The sequence below is a fragment of the Schistocerca cancellata genome, chromosome 1 (assembly GCF_023864275.1).
Source record: "Schistocerca cancellata isolate TAMUIC-IGC-003103 chromosome 1, iqSchCanc2.1, whole genome shotgun sequence".
NCBI lineage: Eukaryota > Metazoa > Arthropoda > Insecta > Orthoptera > Acrididae > Schistocerca > Schistocerca cancellata.
In genome coordinates, this window is record NC_064626.1 from 303,178,975 (window position 1) to 303,199,769 (window position 20,795).

At 43.0% G+C, this 20,795-nt stretch overlaps 1 protein-coding gene across 1 annotated transcript in view; it reads right to left on the reverse strand.

Annotated features, from left to right (window-relative positions):
• Window positions 1-11,522: 11,522 nt before the first annotated feature.
• Window positions 11,523-20,795, reverse strand: part of LOC126161022 (lysosomal acid glucosylceramidase-like) — a 174,899-nt gene continuing 165,626 nt past the window's right edge. Inside the window, exon 11 of the mRNA XM_049916957.1 lies at window positions 11,523-11,820. Within this exon, the coding sequence (XP_049772914.1) occupies window positions 11,811-11,820 (10 nt within the window). The 3' untranslated portion in view covers window positions 11,523-11,810. The remainder of the gene's footprint in view (window positions 11,821-20,795) is intronic.

A 20,795-nucleotide genomic window follows, 5' to 3' on the forward strand; every position in this document is an offset into this window, starting at 1 on the left:
CGACCGATCGGAACTTACTTTCTGGACAACCCTCGTATTCGAATTAGACCGCCCGCATCTCGTGGTCGTGCGGTAGCGTTCTCGCTTCCCACGCCCGGGTTCCCGGGTTCGATTCCCGGCGGGGTCAGGGTTTTCTCTGCCTCGTGATGGCTGGGTGTTGTGTGCTGTCCTTAGGTTAGTTAGGTTTAAGTAGTTCTAAGTTCTAGGGGACTTATGACCACAGCAGTTGAGTCCCATAGTGCTCAGAGCCATTTGAACCATCGAATTAGACCATCCGACAGATCTCTTGGTTTTCATCAAGATTTGCTGACTTTTTATCTTTACAAATTATGACAGAAACAGTGAATCCAGAAAACAATGGGCTGAGCTAGATCACATTCAAACCGAGAGTGTCTCCACTTAAGCTTGTTGATTGGTTGCGTGGGGCAGGTACTTGGTACGCCTCGATGGCTAAGTAGGTATGCGGCTATAGTGGCAGCACGGCTCAGTATTTCTGCAAGGAACTGCCAAAAACATGTGTTCATGCCACGTAGAATTGCTGCACCACGCCGGACAAAAGCAGGTCCGACACGATATTAGCAGGTGTCGTATAACTTTTGTCAACTCAATTTAAGGTGTTTGTATAGTTGTATGCAATACACCGTCGGATATGCATGCATTTAGATCACAGGAAATCACTATATGCAGCCACTCATTTATTGGAGAGAAAAGTAAATCTGTTGAAAAGAAGGGAGGATATACATCATGATTAGACAGACACAGGTATTATGCAGACATTGTCCTATAGAAACCATAAAGAATACAGACACCGCCCTACTGTATTTGATGCCAAAGCAAGGCGATCTGACGAGCAAAACAATGTCGCTCCCTGTGTGGGCATCATATGATTTGTATGTGGGTGCTTTGGGACGTAGACACTAGGAGATACGAAAGTTTGAATCGGTCCTGGAGGCTATCGCTCGGCAAAGCGGGAAATCCCAGTCCGAGTCCCATCCGGCACAGATTTTCTTTCTTTTTTAGTAAATCGCGTAGCCGCTATACAATCTAACACGCAATTCACGAATCTATTTCATAATCTTTCGTAATTGCTTAAGCGGTCGAGTGCAGCAACGGCCCAACGAGGCGTTTAGCTTTCAGTGTAGGCTTGAAGGTGGTTCTGCAATGTCTATGGGGTGTTATCGTGCTATAATGTGGGCTCACTCTTTCAAGTTACTGTGAACATGAATCACGGTGAGTGTTTCGACGTTCTCCCCCTTTTTTTTTAAAAAGATGTTTACTTTACCCTCGATTAAATAGGTGGCTGCACGTAGCCATTTCTTTTGGTCTAATGGGTACTGAGAAAATGGTCTCAATATAAAAAAAAAAGAATAAGCAAAAACGTTGCGTTATTGAAGAAGTATGTACCATCAGCCCTTATTTTTGAAAACTTTATTTTATAGGGTACTAGCTGTAATGCCTCAGTGGCGTCTTCTTCAGGCCCCATTACTTCAAACGTCCGTAGTATTCCAGTCTCATGTGTACTTTATACAGGAAACATTGTTGTAGCTGGATTGCGTGGACGTCTTTCGAATAGTGTGTTCTCTCCGCACACATAACAGAAAATGTTTTAAAGAACTTCTATTACATGTGCCGAGAGCACACACTCTTCGAAAGACTGCTAGTGAAATCCAGTTGCTACAGTGGTCCCTGTGATATGTACCCATACTAAAAGTCTGGCATTAAGTCATGTAGGAGGCTAGCGACTTCTCTATTAATTATACATAGATTTATCCTTAAGCTGACAACGTCGCACAAAAAGTCATATAACAGATGAAGAATGATTTAATCAATCAGCAAGTGACGCGTCTCGGAATTACACCCATCAAAAAAAGTTTTGCATCACCTCGGTTCCGAGAGTTCCGGAACCTCTAAAGGAAATTGGAATAGAGATCAACATTTTTACTGATCATGAAAACCACACATTGCATGTTGCACCAACATACAGCGAGACTTTCAGAGGTGGTGGTCCAAACTGCTGTACACACCGGTACCTCTAATACCCAGTAGCACGTCCTCTTGCATTCATGCATGCCTGTATTCGTCATGACATACTATCCAGAAGTTCATCAATGCGCTGTTGGTCCAAATAGTTCCACTCCTCAACGACGACTCGGCGAAGATCCCTCAGAGTGGTTGGTGGGTCACATCGTCCATAAACAGCCCTTTTCAATCTATCCCAAGCATGTTTGACAGCGTTCATGTCTGGAGAACATGATGGCCACTCTAGTCGAGCGATGTCGTTATCCTGAAGGAAGTCATTCACAAGACGTGCAAGATGGGGTCGCGAATTGTCGTCCGTGAAGAGGAACGCCTCACCAATATGCTGCCGACATGGTTCCACTATCTGTCGGAGGACGGCATTCACGTTATGTCGCCTCCCATGACCACCAGCGGCGTACGTCGGCCCCACATTATGCCACCCTAAAACAGCAAGGGACCTCCATCTTCCTGCGCTCGCTGGACAGTGTGTCTAAGGAGTTCAGTCTGACCGGGTTGCCTCCAAACACGTCTCCGACGATTGTCTGGTTGAAGGCATATGCGACGCTCATCGGTGAAGAGAACGTGATGCCAATCCTGAGTGGTCCATTCGGCATGTTGTTGGGCCCATCTGTACCGCGCTACATGGTGTCTTGGTTGCAAGGATGGACCTCGCCATTGACGTCGGGAGTGAAGTTGCGCATTATGCAGCCTAGTGCGCACAGTTTGAGTTGTAACACGATGTCCTGTGGCTGCACGAAAAGCATTATTCAACATGGTGGCGTTGCTATCAGGGTTGCTCCGAGCCGTAATCCATACGTGGCGGTCATCCACTGCAGTAGTGGCCCTTGGGCGGCCTGAGCGAGGCATGTCACAGACAGTTTCTGTCTCTCTGTATCTCCTCCATGTCCGAACAACATCGCTTTGGTTCACTCCGAGACGCCTGGACACTTGTGGAGAGCTCTTCCTGGCACAAAGTAACAATGCAGACGCGACCGAATCGCGGTATTGACTGTTTAGGCATGGTTGAACCGCAGACAACACGAGCCGTGCGCCTCCTTCCTGGTGGAATTACTGGAACTGATCGGCTATCGGACCCCCTCCGCCTAATAGGCGCTGCTCATGCGTGGTTGTTTATTTCGTTAGGCGGGTTTAGTGACATCTGTCTGTGATAAAATATCCACAGTCAACGTCTATCTTCAGTGTGTATACGTTTATCGATGTCTAATTTTTGATGTCTAGTTTTTAGTCACCGATCCGGTCAATATCCCACGTGAAATTACTGTCTTTTCTCATTCATAAATTTACTTAAAAAATCTTTACTTCGTAAAAAAAACACACAGGAATAAGTATGCCTTCACGTTAAAACACTTTTTAAGCATCCTACACATCTAAAACCGAAAATTATAACTTTCTTCGGAACATGTACTACACACGACCGTACCATTGGAAAACTTGGTTCCGATCCCCTAGGTTGCTGTAAGCATTCCATATCTCCATGCGGAAAGACGTGCTAAAAATACTCCGTTCTGATCGGTCAGTTTTCTTTAAGGCGAATAGGAAAACATTATTCTCTCGTGTTAGTCCGCGCTTTTCATGACTAACCAATCAACAAATAACACGCTTTCGAACTGTACTTTTTCCCGAAACAAATATTTAACATTCTGATGTTTTCTTTATACTTTATGTTATTAAATATTTTAATTTGCATTTGAATTACCTTTCCTTTTATCATAAACTTACTTAACATGTTTAATACAAAATTCCCTGTCATCTGCATTCACACTGTATTAAAATTTTCTCACGCTAGTTCGTACAGCGTTTATCAGTAGAACAACGATCTAGATTTTTACTTTAGACTACATTCACGCATCATTGATATTAGTGAAAGCATATACAAAACTGTAAAAACGCAAATAAACAGAAAAGCCTTCAAGAAATAAACAGAACAATTCACAAAAAACATTCTCTTGACCTGTTTCTTGGGTGTCTCTATGTACTACTGTGCTCTGGTGGATGAAAATTAGAACTACGTACTCGACTGAAACCATTTCAGACTATCTGTCACTGTGCACCCATGAGTCATTCTCCTGATACACAGCCTCTAGGCAGGAGCGATATAAACTAGAACGGCGGAGTTTCTGACATTCCTAAAACTGCAGAAAGTGGTCATTTTGACATCACATAAAATATTTTCGTATTTGACTTAAACAAGTACTTTTTTTAGGTTTGTTAATCCATACTTTATTTCTAGTAACCACAAAAATTATTTACAGTTACTAATTTATTTGAACAACAATGTATCATATAAATTTATTGTTGCTACTGCTAACAAGTTTTTAACTATAGATTTTAATTTATTAACTATTCATACAACCTTCCAGACGCATTATACTCTCACATATGTTTTACAAACAGCTCTGTATTACTTTTCGCTCAAGTCATTTGAAGTTGCTAGATGCACTTAGCACAGGTTATTTCTATTTTACATCACATTTTCTACACACGGCTTTGTGGCACTTCACACAGTTTTCGCTGGTCTTGTTGCCTTTGCAGAGGCTGATTTCGAACTTCCTTCACTTTCTAGGTGATTTGATACCATAATCTCTTCCTTTGCCTGATGGTGTAGCTCTTCCATTCCCTTAAGTTCATTTGCCAGCTGAAGTATGAACTTCTTACTTTCCATTTCCTTGTTCGTTACTATGTTATAGAAGACCCATGCATTTATTGCCACTATGTCCAGTATGTTGTAGAAGACATGCATTGGCCATCTCCTACATACAACCTTCATAGCATATTTACAGGTCATTTGATCAACCACATCCACCCCGTACTTTGTTGCATTGTAGAAAATTACGGTGTCAGGTTTGTATTTCCTTCCTTGCTTATTGCTACTTCAGCATGCAGCATACTCAGAAGAATGACATTTTCATTCTTCTTTCCTTGGTATACAGCCAAGTTACGGTCTGTGTTGCCGCTATTGTGCAGTATTGTGTTGGAGTGTATTTCAGCATTCGGCTTCCTTACTTCATGGGGGATTTCACGGTGGATCTTGTTCACTGTACCAACTAATGAAGTTTTCTTTTCTTTGAGTATTTTAGCAAGTTGAAGAGATATAAAGTTGTCTGTGGTCACATTTCTTCCTTGATTTACAAATGGCTCCATGAGACACAAAAAAAATGGCTCTGAGCACTATGGGACTTAACATCTGTGGTCATCAGTCCCCTAGAACTTAGAACTACTTAAACCTAACGACAACACACACATCCATGCCCGAGGCAGGATTCGAACCTGCGACCGTAGAAGTCGCGCGGCTCCGGACTGAGCGCCTAGAACCGCGAGACCACCGCGGCCGGCCCATGAGACACAGAACGATGTACTCTCCAAGTGGTTGTTTCTCTCTATGAGTGTCCTCTTTGCCGGGGTATGGGAAAGCATTACATATACAGGGTTATTACAAATGATTGAAGCGATTTCACAGCTCTACAATAACTTTATTATTTGAGATATTTTGACAATGCTTTGCACACACATACAAAAACTCAAAAAGTTTTTTTAGGCATTCACAAATGTTCGATATGTGCCCCTTTAGTGATTCGGCAGACATCAAGCCGATAATCAAGTTCCTCCCACACTCGGCGCAGCATGTCCCCATCAATGAGTTCGAAAGCATCGTTGATGCGAGCTCGCAGTTCTGGCACGTTTCTTGGTAGAGGAGGTTTAAACACTGAATCTTTCACATAACCCCACAGAAAGAAATCGCATGGGGTTAAGTCGGGAGAGCCTGGAGGCCATGACATGAATTGCTGATCATGATCTCCAACACGACCGATCCATCGGTTTTCCAATCTCCTGTTTAAGAAATGCCGAACATCATGATGGAAGTGCGGTGGAGCACCATCCTGTTGAAAGATGAAGTCGGCGCTGTCGGTCTCCAGTTGTGGCATGAGCCAATTTTCCAGCATGTCCAGATACACGTGTCCTGTAACGTCTTTTTCGCAGAAGAAAAAGGGGCCGTAAACTTTAAACCGCGAGATTGCACAAAACACGTTAACTTTTGGTGAATTGCGAATTTGCTGCACGAATGCGTGAGGATTCTCTACCGCCCAGATTCGCACATTGTGTCTGTTCACTTCATCATTAAGAAAAAATGTTGCTTCATCACTGAAAACAAGTTTCGCACTGAACGCATCCTCTTCCATGAGCTGTTACAACCGCGCCGAAAATTCAAAGCGTTTGACTTTGTCATCGGGTGTCAGGGCTTGTAGCAATTGTAAACGGTAAGGCTTCTGCTTTAGCCTTTTCCGTAAGATTTTCCAAACCGTCGGCTGTGGTACGTTTAGCTCCCTGCTTGCTTTATTCGTCAACTTCCGCGGGCTACGCGTGAAACTTGCCCGCACGCGTTCAACCGTTTCTTCACTCACTGCAGGCCGACCCGTTGATTTCCCCTTACAGAGGCATCCAGAAGCTTTAAACTGCGCATACCATCGCCGAATGGAGTTAGCAGTTGGTGGATCTTTGTTGAACTTCGTCCTGAAGTGTCGTTGCACTGTTATGACTGACTGATGTGAGTGCATTTCAAGCACGACATACGCTTTCTCGGCTCCTGTCGCCATTTTGTCTCATTGCGCTCTCGAACGCTCTGGCGGCCGAAACCTGAAGTGCGGCTTCAGCCGAACAAAACTTGATGAGTTTTTCTACGTATCTGTAGTGTGTCGTGACCATATGTCAATGAATGGAGCTACAGTGAATTTATGAAATCGCTTCAATCATTTGTAATAGCCCTGTACACTTTGTCGTTACATCAACAGCCAACCAGAATTTGAAACCATATCTGTTTGGTCTGTTGGACACGAACTGAGTAAATCTGCATCTTGCTTTGCTTGGTAACAATTGCTCGTCATTGGTTAAAATGGGTCAAATGGCTCTGAGCACTATGGGACTTAACATCTATGGTCATCAGTCCCCTAGAACTTAGAACTACTTAAACCTAACTAACCTAAGGACAGCACACAACACCCAGCCATCACGAGGCAGAGAAAATCCCTGACCCCGCCGGGAATCGAACCCAGGAACCCGGGCGTGGGAAGCGAGAACGCTACCGCACGACCACGATATGCGGGCTCGTCATTGGTTATATTTTCTCCAGGGCGGTAGGTGTGAATACTGTTTTCATTGAACTTTCCCCAAATTTAAGATACAAGAGCGAATTTGTTGGTTGCCAGGCGTTCAGCCCTGGTTGATTTTTCATCAAAACGGAGAAATCTGAGAAGCTCCTGAAATCTGTCGCTTGGCATAACGTCCTGATAAAAGTAGGCCCCCAAGAGTGAGACCAGAGATCTTCCACAGAACTACCTTTTGTACACAATACAACCCAAACATACATGATGGCTATCAGTTTCTCCAGTCATTGTTTTTTAGTACTTTTCGAGGATTTGATTTTGCGTATTTCTTCATGAGACGTAGCATTTGATGCATCAAAAATAATACGGAAGACACTGATGACAGAGCTGTCTACTCGTTGGCAAATAAAATCAGTGGGGCCTCCTCTCTCCTTCAGAACATTCACAGCTGACCGCCTTCCAGACGATGAATAATTTCCAATCTCCCACCCGGTTCCATCCCTTGCAATCATCTTTGTAGACGCTTCCAATTGTACCTGCTGTGGTGAAAGAGGTGATGATTCCTATGAATGTGAAACGTTAGGTATGTATTATTTGAAGTCTCCTGGGTGCTTACGCCAAGTTTCCCTCACTTCCATCAGATAGCGTAGCTGCAGGAGAGTTTCAAAATGGCGTCTGTAAATGATGTACAGGGTGTTTAAAAAATGACCGGTATATTTGAAACGGCAATACAAACTAAACGAGCAGCGATAGAAATACACCGTTTGTTGCAATATGCTTGGGACAACAGTACATTTTCAGGCAGACAAACTTCCGAAATTACAGTAGTTACAATTTTCAACAACAGATGGCGGTGCGGTCTGGGAAACTCTATAGTACGATATTTTCCACATATCCACCATGCGTAGCAATAATATTGCGTAGTCCCTGAATGAAATTACCCGAAACCTTTGACAACGTGTCTGGCGGAATGGCTTCACATGCAGATGAGATGTACTGCTTCAGCTGTTCAATTGTTTCTGGATTCTGGCGGTACACCTGGTCTTTCAAGTGTCCCCACAGAAAGAAGTCACAGGGGTTCATGTCTGGCGAATAGGGAGGCCAATCCACGCCGCCTCCTGTATGTTTCGGATAGCCCAAAGCAATCACACGATCATCAAAATATTCATTCAGGAAATTAAAGACGTCGGCCGTGCGATGTGGCCGGGCACCATCTTGCATAAACCACGAGGTGTTCGCAGTGTCGTCTAAGGCAGTTTGTACCGCCACAAATTCACGAAGAATGTCCAGATAGCGTGATGCAGTAATCGTTTCGGATCTGAAAAATGGGCCAATGATTCCTTTGGAAGAAATGGCGGCCCAGACCAGTACTTTTTGAGGATGCAGGGACGATGGGACTGCAACATGGGGCTTTTTGGTTCCCCATATGCGCCAGTCCTGTTTATTGACGAAGCCGTCCAGGTAAAAATAAGCTTCGTCAGTAAACCAAATGCTGCCCACATGCATATCGCCGTCATCAATCCTGTGCACTATATCGTTAGCGAATGTCTCTCGTGCAGCAATTGTAGCGGCGCTGAGGGGTTGCCGCGTTTGAATTTTGTATGGATAGAGGTGTAAACTCTGGCGCATGAGACGATACGTGGACGTTGGCGTCATTTGGACCGCAGCTGCAACACGGCGAACGGAAACCCGAGGCCGCTGTTGGATCACCTGCTGCACTAGCTGCGCGTTGCCCTCTGTGGTTGCCGTACGTGGTCGCCCTACCTTTCCAGCACGTTCATCCATCACGTTCCCAGTCCGTTGAAATTTTTCAAACAGATCCTTTATTGTATCGCTTTTCAGTCCTTTGGTTACATTAAACCTCCGTTGAAAACTTCGTCTTGTTGCAACAACACTGTGTTCTAGGCGGTGGAATTCCAACACCAGAAAAATCCTCTGTTCTAAGGAATAAACCATGTTGTCCACAACACACTTGCACGTTGTGAACAGCACACGCTTACAGCAGAAAGACGACGTACAGAATGGCGCACCCACAGACTGCGTTGTCTTCTATATCTTTCACATCACTTGCAGCGCCATCTGTTGTTGAAAATTGTAACTACTGTAATTTCGAAAGTTCGTCCGCCTGAAAATGTACTGTTGTCCCAAGCATATTGCAACAAACGGTGTATTTCTATCGCTGCTCGTTTAGTTTTTATTGCCATTTCAAATATACCGGTCATTTTTGAAACACCCTGTACGTTACAAGCAACGTGCCGTTATTGAATTTCGTACTGCAGAGAAAGAATATTCACAAACACTTGTGCAAAATCTATGGAGCATTTGCTGTCGACAGAAGTACAGTTAGTCGCTGGGCATGGAGGGTGGAGTCATCAGAAAGCGGTTCGGCGGAGCTCCACGATTTGTCATTCGCCATTAAAGGATGCCATTCGCGGAAGACATTTTGAGGAGGTGAAGAGGTGATTCACACAGTGAAACACTGGCTCCGTCACCAGGACTCGGAATGGTACGGATAGGGCACACACGCCCTTGTTTCGGGTTGGAGATTACGTGGAAAAATAGGGTGTGTAGATAAAACACCATTCTTTGCTGTGTGTAGTTCTCATATGTTCAATAAAGAATTGCTGAAGGAAAAAAATTGACGTTCATTACTTTCTGGGCAACCTTTGTATAAGAACCTTCATCCTAAATATTTTTATTTTTTTCTGGAGCTTTTAGATTTAGTTGATTATCACCAAATATTTCTGACATTCTAATTACATGAATAGTAAATACTTGTAGCCGGGATAGATCCGCGTTAAATGCTGTAAAAAAGTACAATAAAACTGTAATAAACATACACAATTGACCCCTATTGTAATTTCACCGTCAGCAGACAGTATTCAAAAAAGATCTGTAGTCAAGATAGCAGCCATCACTACACGTAAGCACATAATGAAACTATAAGAAAAAGAACACAACTGATCCGTACTATAAGGTCACCGACAGCAAACTGTGTGCTGACAGCGTCCTAACACTACGGGACAATTGTGTGTGTTTTACACATTTGCCTGTCTTGGATGCAAAACTTTTATGTTCTATGCAGTAGTTTAGAACGACAGCAGATAATCCAACACATCGAAATCAGCTATAAAACAAAAGAACAATGAGAAATCGAAGGCTGATTTATATTCTACAGATTTCAAAATTATTTACTTCAACTTTACAATGTCATCTCTTTTCGTATAGCACAGCAGAGTGATCGTAAAGTTACTATGAGTATAACTGAGGTAGCTTTAGAATAATTTCGTAACAAAAGACACGTGATGCGATTTCACTGAATGCGTAAAACATGATGGAGTGCTTACTCTCACTTGAAAATCTTTGTGTATGTTTATTATAGTTTTATTGTACTTTTTTACATAATTTGGCGGGGCCTATCTTGGCTACAAGTATTTATGTTTCATGTAATTAGAATGTCAGAAATATATGCAATATAGTAGTACCTTTCTTTTCGTTTTTTTACTTTATAATGTTGTTCTCTTCAGAAATTTGTATAACTTTTTTCACTGCGTCTCTCGTGGTTTTCGATAACTGTTTGTGGGAATTTACTCTCTTTAACACTTCGTATGATACTTCGGACATTTTGTGTGATTTATCAAGTCTATATGAATGGTACAAGTTGATACTGGTTATTTATATCGTTTTAGAGCACGAAAACGTAATAACTATTTTTAAAGATTTGTACTGTGCGGTTTGGTTTACAGTAGATGTGAAGGTAGTGCATTTTCTGCATTATGGTGACTGTAATTTGATGACAGAAAATTGAATTTATTGGATTTGTTATTCAGTTTCTCAATTTTCTGCAGAGCTTGTGTGAAATATCAGTAACACAATAATTATATGTTCCAAATACTTCGTCCTACTGCAGCGGCCCCACACAAAACATAGCGGTATTTGTCTGTCTGTATTTACATGTAAAAAACTTTGTAAAAAGTTCTTCAACTGGTTGGCCAGCTCATCTGATCACACCGTCGAACTGTACCTGTTTTAGGTTATTCACATTAATTTCTCTTCTCTCACGTTTCCTGTTACCTCTCCAGTATGTGTCGTGTTACACCGCCCGAGAAAATATTTTTGTGTCGATACACGTTTGGTCTTGAAGGATGGGCAATACACTCTTATTCTCTTTCCTCACTGTGTTAGTAAAACAGACGTAAGCGAAAGAACTCTTATGTAATTCACAATACTAACCATTGTATTGTAGATAACATTGCTAAATAAGTTATTTTTCTTATCTATGGAAGTATTAGCGTACTTCCTCAGAGGTTGGTTAGCGGGTAGCAGAGGGGATTAATAAATTATATAAAGTAAATGCATTTTCTACATGATTTTTTACTTACAATTAAATAACACGTAAAAGAATATAGCTTTACTTTTTTCATATATACAGTATTGAAGGCATATTATACAAAATTTGTGAACTGCGAATTTACTTGAAGCATAGTTTCGAATATATAATTAGCCCATGAAGTTGGTAACATTTTTGTACCTGTTCGAGTTTGAATTTGACAAAACTTGCGAATTAAACACAAAGGAAATAATTCAGCTCTTTTATATTTCTCTCTCTTCCTTTCACAGTTCACGAGGACCAAGTTGCTACGTCGCTATTTCGAATCCATGTGGTCTGCGTCAGCTGCTCCTGTAAAATAAGAACAGTTAATTTTCAGGGGGATTAAATGCTGAAATTGAGTTTGTAGTGATGTTTGAGATAAAACCAAGTATTTATTGAACAATTGCACTAGAAAAGACATTTTTCCAGCAGCTAAGGCGCTCGAGCTTTGTGCCTCCTGATGCATGTATAATATAAACTCTCAGTATTTCGCTGGAACACCTGCTCACTGTCTTCAGGCAATGAAATTTTTGATATCACTTTATATTTTGACTATATTGATTTAATTACACGACATTTAGGCCAACGCGTAATGTTATATATGAAATGGTAGGCTAATTCATACGCCGCAGAGCCCAATACATACACTACTGGCCATTAAAATTGCTTCACCACGAACATGACGTGTTACAGACGCGAAATTTAACCGACAGGAAGAAGATTTTGTGATATGCAAATGATTAGCTTTTCAGAGCATTCACACAAGGTTGGCGCCGGTGGCGACACCTATAACGTGCTGACATGAGGAAAGTTTCAACCGATTTCTCATACACAAACAGAAGTTGACCGGCGTTGCCTGGTGAAACGTTGTTGTGATACCTCGTGTAAGGAGGAGAAATGCGCACCATCACGTTTCCGACTTTGATAAAGGTCGGATTGTAGCCTATCGCAATTCCGATTTATCGTATCGCGACATTGCTGCTCGCGTTGGTCGAGGTCCAATGACTGTTAGCAGAATATGGAATCGGTGGTGTCAAGAGGGTAATATGCAACGCCGTGCTGAATCCCAGCGGCCTCGGATCTCTATCAGTCGAGATGACAGGCATCTTATCCGCATGGCTGTGACGGATCGTGCAGCCACGTTTCGATCCCTGAGTGAACAGATAGGGACGTTTGCAAGACAACAACCATCTGTACGAACAGTTCGACGACGTTTGCAGCAGCACGGACTATCAGCTTGGAGACCATGGCTGCGGTTACCCTTGACGCTGCATCACAGACAGGAGCGCTTGCGATGGTGTACTCAACGACGAACCTGGGTGCACGAATGGCAAAACGTCATTTTTTCGGATGAATCCAGGCGTGATGGTATGAGGTGCAATTGGTTACACGTTACAGTCACCTCTTGTTCTCATTGACGGCACTTTGAACAGTGGACGTTACATTTCATATGTGTTACGACCCGTGGCTCTTCCGTTCATCCGATCCCTGCGAAACCCTACATTTCAGCAGGATAATGCACGACCGCATGTTGCAGATCCTCAACGGGACTTCTGGATACAGAAAATGTTCGAGTGCTGCCCTGGCCAGCACATTCTCCAGATCTCCCACCAATTGAAACCGTCTGGTCAATGGTGGCCGAGCAACTGGCTCGTCACAATACGCCAGTCACTACTCTTGATGAACTATGGTATCGTGCTGAAGCTGCATAGGCAGCTGTACCTGTACACGCCATCCAAGCTCTGTTTGACTCAATGCCCAGGCGTATCAAGGCCGTTATTACGGCCACAGGTGGTTGTTCTGGGTACTGATTTCTCAGGATCTATGCACCCAAATTGCTTGAAAATGTAATCACATATCAGTTCTAGCATAATATATTTGTCCAATGAATACCCGCTTATCATCTGCATTTCTTCTTGGTGTAGCAATTTTAATGGCCAGTAGTGTACAATTTTGCTGCCCATTCTGAAGAAGGAATATCACATTATCCGTTCTTTTGAGAATATTTGACAAACAGTTCTGACAACCTTTTGCTGAGAACTAGATCCGAATAGATTTAGGCGTGAACGCCATCAACTATTCTCACATGTTAGTTGGCTGGCTCTGAGCACTATGGGACTCAACTGCTGAGGTCATTAGTCCCCTAGAACTTAGAACTAGTTAAACCTAACTAACCTAAGGACATCACAAACATCCATGCCCGAGGCAGGATTCGAACCTGCGACCGTAGCGGTCTTGCGGTTCCAGACTGCAGCGCCTTTAACCGCACGGCCACTCACATGTTAGTTAATGGCCCGTTAGTTTATTTACTCGAGTTCTGTAGAAATGATGTAGAACGACTGATTTTACAGATGATGTGTACATTTTTTTCTGTTACTGCGTACTTGTCATTCACTTATTTTTACGTACGACAATGGTTTAAATTTAATAAAAACGAGCGCTATGTTCTTTTGCACTACTCGTGTTACAAGTAAAACAAAAAATTAACAACAAAAATGAAAAGAAAAAGTCTTATTGGCTGGTAGTCCTTAAAGGTGGGTTCAGCAGATTAAGCCTAATTGGAAAGAGTTTTCGAGTCGTGTGGTAACTGTGCCTTAAGTGTATATGAAGAGTGTTTGTGGCTGTAAACAGTATGTTTGTAGTGATGTGACATGTATTTGCTTTTACGCTCACAAGAGGAGGGAGGCGGTGTAGTCCAGCGTTGCCACACAGCCTGTTCCTCTCGACCGCCGCGTTGAGCGTCTCCATCCGAGTGACCATCGTCAGCAGTGTCACACGCCCTCACCCCACGACACGCTGCGGAGGGGTTTGGAATTTAATCCAAGACGCTGACGTGAAGCCTGGAGATCTGGAACTTAATCCTACCCCGTCTCCACCAAGTGCCGACAAAACGCTGGTGGTGAAAGTTTCTTCCGCTACTGGAATCTTGAACGTCTGCCCTGGAGCCGAGCGCCACCTCACATTCGTGCGATAGCAGCCTCGGCCACGGAGAAAGGTTTTAAAATAAACCTAACTATTATTTTTACCCATTGTTTGCAGTGTCTCTCCTAAATAAAAAGGAGCTTTCCAGAAGAAATGATAAGAGATTTGCTTTATTACCAGAAGATTTTGTTGTGATCCTGCAAAATATTAAAGATTTTTGTGACTGAACATTGATTCCACCGCAAGTGAACCAACCATCCTGCCGTCTTAGGGTAGCCTGCTTGCCCCAACGATACAGACAGACATAGGTTCAACCACAACCGAGAGTTATGTATGGAGATGCCAAATCACCTGGCTGTATTGGTGTTGCGAACTGCTGAAAACAAGGGCATGCAACTCAACTGTAAGGCGTAAAGATCATGGCATCCTCTTGGGTAAAATATTCAAATATTCCGAAATAAAATAATCCCCCAGAGGTCGAGGGCTACGCAGGAGACCGAGCGAGGTGGCACAGTGGTTAGCACACTGTACTTATTTTCGGAGGACGACGGTTCAAATCCGCGTACGGCCATCCTGATCTACGTTTCCGTGATTTCCCTGATCACTTCAGGCAAATGCTCGAATGGTTCTTTTGAAAGGACACAGCCGGTGACTTCGCTGTTTGACCCCCTTCGCCAAATCAACCAACCAACCAACCTACTCAGGAGGATGACGTTATCAGGAAAACCAAAACTAGCGTTCTACGAGTCGGAGAATGCATTGTTCAATCCCTTAATCAGGTAGGTGGGATAGACAGATTGAAGTTCGGTGAAAGGATGAACAGAGCTTGTGGTTAGGTCAGAAAAGTGTTATTAATACAAAAGGGAAGTAGGGATAATGCGCCAGTAGGCCTAGTAATCAGTGAGAAAACAGGATTTTTTTTAACTTCGCTTTATGGAAAACACGATGTATTTCTTTTTCTATTTATCCAGACATGTTTTGACATCTGTGTGTCAGATTCTGTGGCTCTCGATTTAACTCTGTAAAATATCATACAAAGTTTATGATTGTTTTCCCATTTCAAGCCAAAAAAGTATGATACGTGCATTTCCTTCTATTTGCTTCGATTGCCGTGGTGACCGAGAGGTTCTAGGCGCTACAGTCTGGAACCGCGCGACAGCTACGGTCGCAGGTTCGAATCCTGCCTCGGGCATTGATGTGTGTGATGTCCTTAGTTTAGTTAGGTTTAAGTAATTTGTAAGTAGGCTGTTTATGTTTTCTTTATGTAAGTAGGCTGTTTATGTTTTCTTATTGGCAACGTTACGTAGCGCTCTATATGAAAATCACTGGCTGTGCTGTGTGCAGTCTGTGGCTAGTTTGCATTGTTGTCTGCCATTGTAGTGTTGGGCAGCGGCAGCTGGATGTGAACAGCGCGTAGCGTTGCGCAGTTGGAGGTGAGCCGCCAGCAGTGGTGGATGTGGGGAGAGAAATGGCGGAGTTTTGAAATTTCTAATACTGGATGTCATGAACTGCTATGTATATTATGATTTTTCAACACTATTAAGGTAAATACATTGCTTGTTCTCCATTAAAATCTTTCATTTGCTAACTATCCCTATCAGTAGTTAGTGCCTTCCGTAGTTTGAATCTTTTATTTAGCTGGCAGTAGTGGCGCTCGCTGTATTGCAGTAGTTCGAGTAACGAAGATTTTTGTGAGGTAAGTGATTTGTAAAAGGTATAGGTTAATGTTAGTCAGAGCCATTCTTTTGAAGGGATTTTTGAAAGTCAGATTGCGTTGCGCTAAAAAAATATGTGTGTCAGTTTAAGCACAGTCATCTATAATTGTTCTAAGGGGACGTTTCATAAATTCTAAGTTCTAGGGGACTGATGACCTCAGTAGTTAAGTCCCATAGTGCTCAGAGCCATTTGAACCATTTTTTTTGCTTCGATTGCTCATCTGAAATTACATTACTTGTAAAAATGGTTTGTTTTTAATCTCTTTTTATCGTTTTGAGAGCATGTCATCTGCAAAGTAGTCGTAAAGAAATTTGCTTATTCGTGAAATACTTTTTCAGATGTTCAAATGGCTCTGAGCACTATGGGACTTGACATCTGAGGTCATCAGTCCCCTAGAACTTAGACCTACTTAAGCCTAACTAACCTAAGGCCATCACACACATCCATGCCCGAGGCAGGATTCGAACCTGCGACCGTAGCGGTCGCACGGTTCCAGACTGAAGCGCCTAGAACCGCTCGGCCACTCAGGCCGGCGTGATTTTCTTGTATGAGACGATCTGCATATGTGGAATAAGACGTCTTTTCACAGTAGCATACCAATGGCAAATTTAGTTCGTGTTTTGTCTTTTGCTAATGATAAAAATTGTTTGTTTAGAAAAGTCGCTTTTGAGGTTAAAAAACGCGAATTTCTGACAGTGAATGGTACTTACAGTGGCGGTAGAGTCGTACTACGTCTGCATACTGCTGCCTGTTGTATGCATAGTAGAGAGGACATACAACAGGCAGCAGTATGCAGACGTAGAACGACTCTACCGCCACTGTAAGTACCATTCACTGTCAGAAATTCACGTTTTTTAACCTCAAAAGTGAAACAAACAATTTTTATCCTTAGCAAGAGACACAACATGAACTACTCGTACACTACCCCTGGATTGCTACTGTGAAAAGATGCTAGTACTCTTCACCAACATCAGCTATGCAAATAAACAGTAGATGATGATGTGAACCATCGAAATGAATAGTGGCAAAATAAACCAGTGACTGACGCAGATGACCGTTGTATTTGTATGTGTATTTGTCAATATTCGCAACCTGATAATGGACTCTTTTATGAACGAAATATTTAGACTACTTCTTGCAAATAGAAGTCCTTATTGAAAGTGAAGTAGTTCTGTTGTATTATAACGTTTAAAATGGCTTCAATTTCATCAACATGTGCATTTTTTGTGTTCCCTTGTTTCTGCAGTTGTTATTTAATAATGGTGGTTGGTTCCCCTGCTGACACATTTGTGTACATGGCCTCGTGATAGGAACTAGCCCAGAAAGGATATCTAGAAGGATATTAACCCTCTTTCAAGATAATTAAACCAAAGGGGCATGGTTCAAGGAAGTCGAAAATATCTACAAGAATTAAATTTATCTTTAAGATATCCAGGAGCGTGACTCACTCGAAGAAAAATTACGAACTCACAAAGGCTTCCAGGAAAAGCCGAAGCTGAAGACAGGGAAGGCGTGGACGCAAGAGAGCAAAGAATAACACCGGAAACAAATGCAGGAGCACTAGGCGGCAGTTAAAAGCTCGGAAAAAGACAGTTGAATTGACGTGGATCCTCGTTGGCAGAAACAAAGAAAGAAGCCAGCTGCAAGCGAATCCAACGCATCAGCTGACCTGGATGTTGTATTCAGTATAGTGGCGGCATGTGCGACATCTATCACCAAAAGAGAGGCTCCCTGCACGTTACAGCGCTCTGGATGACAGCACGATGGCCCAGCAGTTTGGTCCTTTAGGAATTCACACACATTTTTGATGACAGCAACAAACAATACTGTCCACCATATATTGTAACGTCAAACGCACCGAACATTGGTCTGATACAACAGATGTTGCAAATATGTTTTTCTGATCGAAACGTAAATTAAAATATTTTTGGCAGATTAAAACTGTGTGCCGGGCCGAGATGGCCCGGAGACGGTAGGAGACGAGGTACTGGCAGAAGTAATGCTGTGAGGACGGGGCGTGGGTCGTGCTTGGGTAGCTCAGTCGGAAGCCATTACGGTAGCTCAGCGTGTTCGGTCAGAGGGTTTAGCTGCCTTCTGTAATAAAAAAACTGAGTTAATGGATCAACAACGAACTTAAACGGATGTCTTACGACGTCCGCCCCGAGCAGATGCAACGAACAAAAGTGAACAAAATGAGATTAAAAAAAAAAAAAAAAAAATCGGCAGAGCACTTGCCCGCGAAAGGCAAAGGTCCCGAGTTCGAGTCTCGGTCCGGCACACAGTTTTAATCTGTCAGGAAGTTTCATATCAGCGCACACTCCGCTGCAGAGTGACAATCTCATTCTAAAATATTTTTGTTGTTCATAAAAGATGCCCAGTGCCTATGCAGTGTACAGCTGCATGAATTGTAACGATACGGTAGGAATGTTGTACTTTTGCTAGATACCGCCGTTTTCTCATATGTAAAACTTCTTGCTTGTAATTGTCGTATTTACCAAATTTCTACATCGTATTTCCTGGAGCTTCGCGGTCATTTGGAATGTCAAGTAGACGAATTTATCAAAGTACGTCTCTCTACTGGATTTAGTCTGTCTTAGTGTTTCGAAATTACATCTATTTGTCCAGAGCAAAATTACGTGTTATACAATAACTAAAATAGGAATATGAACTATGTACGTATATAAATTCTAATTATGCTAGTCTTTACTTTTTTGTACAGAGTTCCTTTGAAAAACAAGGAACTAAAATAATGATGGGTAACCAACAAATGGCAGTTGGGTATAAGCGGCAGCCTACTTGGCATATTTATATATGTTTCTCTCATCTTAGGCCTACTGGTAAATGCTCTTTTCCGAGAAACAAAAATCCTTCCGCAGTATGAGATGAAACACAGCAGTCCCATCTTCCACCAGAAGTGCTGAAAGCTACAGAAGCCGGCCGCTGTGGCCGAGCGGTTCTAGGCGCTTCAGTCCGGAACCGCGGTGCTGCTACGGTCGCAGGTTCGAATCCTGCCTTGGATATGAATGTGTGTGATGTCCTCACGTTAGTTAGGTTTAAGTAGTTCTAAGTCTAGGGGACCGGAGACCTCAGACGTTAAGTCCCATAGTGGTTAGAGCCATTTGAACCATTTGAAAGCCACAGAAAAAACATGACGCTATAAAACAGGCTTTAGCTCACTTATCTCGAATTGTCCTCAACAGCAACGGTAATTAACCTTCCGAACCGCGTATTAAAATGTTTATTTAAGACTACTCTCTTATGCTTTCCTTACAAATACCAGCAACGTATATTAATATACTTCTTTGATACAAACGTACGACAGAACTTCCTAGAGCGAAACAGGCTAAACGTTATCTAAGTCAAAGATGAAATAACTGTATGCAGAAGTTACACTGATATTCGCCAGGATCTATAGAGCAGGATATTTCGGTAATAATGACACAAATGGCGCGTGTTTTCATTAAAGTCACCAGAATAATACAGCAGCTCCCACATCACAAACAACACTCTTAAGATGTCATGTAACATACACTACTGGCCATTAAAATTGCTACGCTAGGAAAAAATGCAGATGATAAACGGGTATTCATTGGATAAATATATTATACTAGAACTGACATGTGATTACATTTTCACGCAATTTGGGTGCATAGATCCTGAGAAATCAGTACCCAGAACAACCACCTCTCGCCGTAATAACGGCCTTGATACGCCTGGGCATTGAGACAAACAGAGCTTGGATGGCGTGTACAGGTACAGCTGCCCATGCAGCTTCAACACAATACCACAGCTCATCAAGAGTAGTGACTGGCGAATTGTAACGAGCCAGTTGCTCGGCCACCATTGACCAGACGTTTTCAGATGGTGAGAGATATGGAGAATGTGGTGGCCAGGGCAGCAGTCGAACCTTTTCTGTATCCCGTACAGGACCTGCAACTCGTGGTCGAGCATTATCCTGCTGAAATGTAGGGTTTCTCAGGGATCGAATGAACGGTAGGGCCACGGGTCGCAACACATCTGAAATGTAACGTCCAATGTTCAAAGTGCGTCAATGCGAGCAAGAGGCGACCGAGACGTGTAACCAATGGCACCCCATAGAATCGCGCCGGGTGATACGCCAGTATGGCGACGACGAATACACGCTTCCAATGTGCGTTCACCGTGGTGTCGCCAAACGTGGATATGACTATCATTATGCTGAAAACAGAACCCGGATTCATCCGACAAAATGACGTTTTGCCGTACGTGCACCCAGGTTCGTCGTTGAGTACACCATCGGAGACGCTCCTGTCTGTGATGCAGCGTCAAGGGTAACCGCAGCCACGGTCTCAAAGCTGTTAGTCCATGCTGCTGCAAACGTCGTCGAACTGTTGTTGACTTGCAAACGTCCCCATATGTTGACTCAGGGATCGAGACGTGGCTGCACGATCCGTTACAGCCATGTGGATAAGATGCCTGTCATCTCGACTGATAGTGATTCGAGGCTGTTGGGATCCAGCACGGCGTACCGTATTACCGTCCTGACACCACCGATTCCATATTCTGCTAATAGTCACTGGATCTTGACCAACGCGAGCAGCAATGTCGCGATACGATAAACCGCAATCGCGATAGGCTACAATCCGACCTTTATCGAAGTCGGAAAC